This window comes from Melozone crissalis, unplaced genomic scaffold, assembly GCF_028551555.1.
Source record: "Melozone crissalis strain CALT ecotype California unplaced genomic scaffold, PUWL_Pcris_2 ptg000068l_1, whole genome shotgun sequence".
NCBI classification, from domain to species: Eukaryota; Metazoa; Chordata; class Aves; order Passeriformes; family Passerellidae; genus Melozone; species Melozone crissalis.
The window spans coordinates 9,580,064-9,585,473 of record NW_026535846.1 but is presented as its reverse complement, the minus strand read 5'-3'; the positions used below and the strand labels follow the sequence as shown (position 1 = coordinate 9,585,473).

General features: G+C 39.2%; 1 protein-coding gene across 1 annotated transcript; it reads right to left on the bottom strand.

The window, feature by feature from the left end:
- Positions 1-3,801: 3,801 nt before the first annotated feature.
- On the bottom strand, positions 3,802-4,770 carry LOC128945901 (testis-specific serine/threonine-protein kinase 2-like). Its single transcript, XM_054289805.1, has one exon. The coding sequence runs from the start codon at positions 4,768-4,770 to the stop codon at positions 3,802-3,804; it is 969 nt and encodes a 322-aa protein (XP_054145780.1).
- Positions 4,771-5,410: the final 640 nt, after the last annotated feature.

Sequence of the window (5,410 nt, the reverse complement as noted above, 5' to 3'; positions counted from 1 at the left end):
AATCACACCCTTTTGTACCACCAACAAAGTTATTCACTGGAATTTTCTTTTTGTGGTTTGAAGTACTTCTACTGACTGTACAGAGACCATCATGGTCATGTTTATAGGTTTTATTTTGGAAACAGTATCTGTGTGAGCAAAATTATTAATTCTCATTGAACTGAAAACCCTTGCAGGAATTGGAAAGAAATCTTACAAAATTTCATTGTGAAGTTGAGTGTTGAAATATACTTCAATAAATATTATGCATGGTATTTCAAGGGATAGTACTGAGACTTTTTGACAAATTGTAACTTTCTGAACCTTATTTTTTGATGGAATGTCCACGATGGTTCATATGGCTCTGAGTGCTATAGCAAGCAGCATAAATTGAGGCAGGTTCTCCTTTAAGAATCCAACCCCTTCAAATGAGTTCAAGTGATTTTTAGATGGAGACAAAAATATTAATTCAATAGTTCATTATCAGCATTCCAGTAAGTACTAGAAATAATTTTATTTTCAAACTAAATTTATGGAAATGAACAAAGCTCATAAAATGAAGACATATTATTCATATTTAAAGTGAATTTCTTCAGTTATTCTAAGGGCAAGCAAGATAAAATGGCTGAGTGAGTTTAATCTTTGATTTATTGAGGCAAATAAAATTAAGATTCTTTACATTATAATGTTAATACAGCCAAAATTTAAATAGTTATCTTAAATATTTATTATGACTGCTGTATCTGTTAGATAAAAGCCATTAATTTAAGTGCCAATGATTTAAGATAAGAAAGTGTGGACACTTCTGGCTAAGGAAAAGATGATTCTAAAACTCACTTAATCACTTGTAATGTGTAGAGGAAAGTGCAAATTAAATTTTGATCTGAAACATTAGTGATTACAACAATCTCCATTTTCATTCCCCAGTGCTAGGTGTGTGGTATTGATTCCTCTTGAAATCTGAGGAGATAGAAGCTGAGGGAACTGAGGGGCAGCTGAGTTAACTGTGGTTGTTTAGGCTGGAGGAAAGGAGGCTTGGGGACCTCACCACTCTTGAAAGTGCCTGCAAGGAGGCTGCAGGCAGGGGGTTGGTGTTTTTCTTCAGGTACAAACAATGGGACCAAGAGGAAGGTGGTGCCAGTGTAGATTTAGGCTGGATGTCAGGAAAAAGTTCTTCACTGAAAGGGGGCTTCAGCACTGGCTGCCCAGGGCCATGGTGGAATCACCATCCCTGGAAGTTTTCAAAAATGCATTCATGATGTCCTTGGAGACATGGTTAGCGGTGGACCTGGCAGTGTTGATTTAATGGGTGAGCTTGAGACCTTAGAGGTCTTTTCCAGCCTTAGTAAATATATGATTCTATGATCTTTAGTTAAGGTAAACCCAGTGCCATTTGAACAGAATTATAGCAGGACACATTTTACCCCATTTACTGCATTCAACTGAATTATATTTTTAGTAAGCTTAGTTTGTTTTGTTGTGGCATTCCCCAGTACAGTTCATAGGTCCTCTTTCTCTAGAAGCTTTTTAGGACTTATAGATGTTTGTTTTCAATGGCATGTCCTGTCTTACTTAAAAGGACTGGAATAAAACTGAATTCCCAAGGAGACCAGAAATGCAAAATCCACCCTCTTTAGATGCATGTCAGGCTCTCTGTTATACAATTTACAAAACAGAGCAGCCCACATCTGTAATAAAATCACCTGGAAAGGTCTCTGGTAAGAGAGCTGTCCTGCCTTTTGATTTTGGCTGTGCACTCAGATGTATTTTGGCCACAGAACTGGAAATAAGAATGTGCCTGTACTGCCCAAGGAGCTGCTAGTACAGCAGGTAGAGGTGTCACACCTCTTAGTGGCACATCCCATGTGATTATTTCCAGTCATGTTTCCTCTTGTATCTGGTATCTGATAATGCAATAGTAAGTGGCAAAATTAAAATAGAATAAGAAAATTTTTTCCATGGCTTCCTTTTTTTTTAGTACCTTTTTTTTTAGTACTGTATTCTGGTCCCAGATTAAATCAATGAAAGCAAAATAACAATAAGCTATATTTTTAAGTTTTCTACTGAACTGCTATCTCAAAGGATTCATAAGCTCCTCTTTGTTTGTCCAAGTGTCCTTTTCAATGGCTGTGACTTCTAAACATGTGCCAGTGGAAATGTACCATGTTAATATTCTCCTGCCATGAGCAATGAGTGTTAATTAGAGCTGGATCTGACTTTGTCTCTCCTTGGATTATTTAGGATAGTAAGAGCTCTGCTGAATGGCTGTTTGTACAATCCATCTTTTAATCCACTCTCTGAGGCAGAAGACTACTCAGAATAGGGTTTGTAATTATTCCAGAGTGCATTTGAGTTCTTAGCATCAAAAATAATCTCACATTATTAAGCAAAAAGGTTTCTTTCCCTGGAATAGATTTGGTTCTCCACACTTACTAAATGGAAATAATAGTTTTAATTATGGTCAGTTTTTTTGATATTTGATGGCTTTGCCAATAGCAGTATTTTATATTTGAAATTTTAGCATAATATTTTAATGGGAACAGCAGATTTTCTGTGTAGAGTAATGGGTGAAATAATGGATAAACATAATTTTTGTCTTGTCAAATTTTATGTTAAAGTACTTTTTGACATTTTGCTGCTTTTCTGTAGCACTTTGACTTTCTCTTTATTTTATAGAGAGTTAAACATAGTAGCCTGACCCTTTCTAAGCAATAGTAAATGATGAGTAGGTCATCATTTGTGTGCACAACATCCTCAGGTGTTGGATGAATACCTTTGTAGGTCGATAACTGGTCAAATGTCTCTAGCCAAGCAGACCCATGAAATTATATTTGTTTTGCTTTACTTTTAGTGACAGGCAATTATTTGAGTACCAAAGAATTGAGTAATAAACCTCTCAAAGTCTCCACTGGGATTGGATTTTACCCACATGACATTTTTTGATGCTTTTCTGCAGGAAGTGGCTGGCCTGTAAATGTGTGCTTGCATAACTTAACCAGTTGAATCAATCCTGTGGGACCTAGAAGTAAATGTATTACACCAATGGGACAGGAGACTTGTCATTTTGCAGGCTTTTACCTTGCAGAGCTGTAATGCAAGTAAAATATTTAACATTATTTTTTGAGTTTTAGGCTAAACAACCATAGCATTGAAGGTATATGTTTTATTTCTTAATGTCTAAAATAATATTTCTTGTTATAGAAAAAGAAATTCATGTATGTCTTTGGCTGAGCCAATAAATTTCAGTTAAAAGGAAGCTGATATTTGAATGTGTGTTTTCTTAAATTTTCCTTCCTAATTAATGAAAACCCTTTCCCTTATTCCTTTTGACTTAAAACTTGTGTTATGGTACAACTGATTTGTAATCTTTGTTAATTTTTAACAATAGGGAAATGGTTTCCATTGCACATTTTTTTGTTAAAAGACTCAAAAGAGAAAATCAGATAAATTTTGATTCATAAGCAGTATGTCTAGGCAGATCCTAGAGTCTGAGTATTGAAATAGTTATAAATTGTTATAAAGTGCACCAGGTCTGATATTCAGATATATTAAAAAAATTGCATTGTTAAGTTTGAAATACATTCCTCCTTCAAATATTATATACAAAGTCCTCCTCTGCAGTTTGTTTACACGTTCTAAAACTTCCCTCCCTCATTATTTCTCCCGTGTTTCACAGTCTTGACTTTGGCAGGTTAAAGCTCCTCCTTCAAGAGCACTGTGCAGGAGCAGGGACATGACTGCCACATGGAATTTCAGACAAGATCTCTTTAATGTGAGTTTAAACTAATGCAGTTCACAGGTGAGGCCAACATTGTGGCCCTGTTAAAGGAAAGCATCCTTAAGAGAATCTGATTTCTTCCTCCACTCCTTACACTTACGCACAATGGGATTTTCCATCCTGGTTTTTTTGGGGCTTTTCTTGGCATTGGCTTTGGGGTCGTTTGGGAATCGCGGGCTGCGCGTGGGTTTTGGGTTCTGCAGCCAGGGATGTCTCAAAACTTCATCTATGCACAGCCTCTGGGACACATCCGGGTGGAGCAAGTGGACGATGAGGTTCTTGCAGTCTGTAGAGAGATTTTTTGCCTTTGTGAAGGGAATCTTCTGTTGTTTCTGAACCTGGAGCATTTCCCTGACGTTGGAACTGTCAAATGGCTGTGAAGCAAAAAGCATTGCATACAGGATAATGCCCAGGCTCCACATGTCCGAAATCCTGGGGTCACAAGGAATATGCTCGAGCAGCTCGGGGGCTGAGTACGCAAGAGACCCACAGAAGGTGCTGCTGAGAATGGTTTTTCCATTTCCATCTCGACACAGAGGTTTTGAAAAGCCAAAATCTGAGAGCTTGAAGTTAAGATCATCATCAAGAAGGATGTTGTCACATTTCAGGTCCCTGTGGGCAAAGTCCAAGTCATGGCAATGCTGGATGGCAGAAGCCAGCTGCTGGAACTTGGAGCGAGCGGCGCTCTCTTCCATCGCCCCCTGGTTGCTCAGGTAGTTCAGGAGGCTGCCCTTCTCCCCCAGCTCCATCACAATGTACACTTTCCCTGAGGAAGTCTCAAAAATCTCATAGGTTTCGATGATTGCTGGGTGGTGCAGTTTCATCAAAGCCTCCATTTCCCTGGGGAGAAATTTCTCCAGGACATTCTGAGAAATTTTCTTCTTGTCAATGATCTTGATGGCCACTTTGCATTTCAGGCGGTGGCTGTAGGCAGCTTTCACTTTGCCATAGGAGCCTTCTCCAAGAGTAGCACCGAGGCTGTAGCCCTTCTTTTTAAGCACCACAGCATCCATCGTGGGAGAGCTGCAGGGACCTGCCCCAGCGGGAGCTGCTCTGCATCCTGTGCTGCTGGGCTGTGCTCCACGCCTGATGGTGCTGCAGGAGAGCTCTGGGCCAGGTGTGTGGGCGGTTACAGGGTGATCTCATGAACAGTCACCCTGGAAGGAGCTCTCTGTCATTTCATGGAACTGCTCTGTGACATCACGGTGGCAAAACCCTACATGGAGGCGCCGGCTGCTCTGTGCTGTCACTGATGGTCACTCCTGTGCACTGCGCTCAGAAAACGGAGATAATTTCTCCAAGATATGTTTCTCCTTTTAACATGGTCAAAGTAGGAGGACTGTTTTTGTATAGTAGTTTTGTAATGTTGTTTTTCAGTTGTGCTGTTGCTGTACATCATTAATACAACATACTCTGCATTTTTTGTGGATTTTAGGAAAATAACAAAAACTACCTGAGGACTGAGACTTTGAGGAGCAGTGTACAGTGTATCCAAAACCCTTTCTTTTATTTTCTCCAGTTGTATGATAGATCCTGGTTTGTTAATAAATCCTGTTTTTTGACTTTGATTACATTAACAGCAGACCAACCTAAGTCTTCCAGGGAGTACTGGGAGTTCCACCAGTTCAGTGTTTCATGTCAGTATTGTTATGA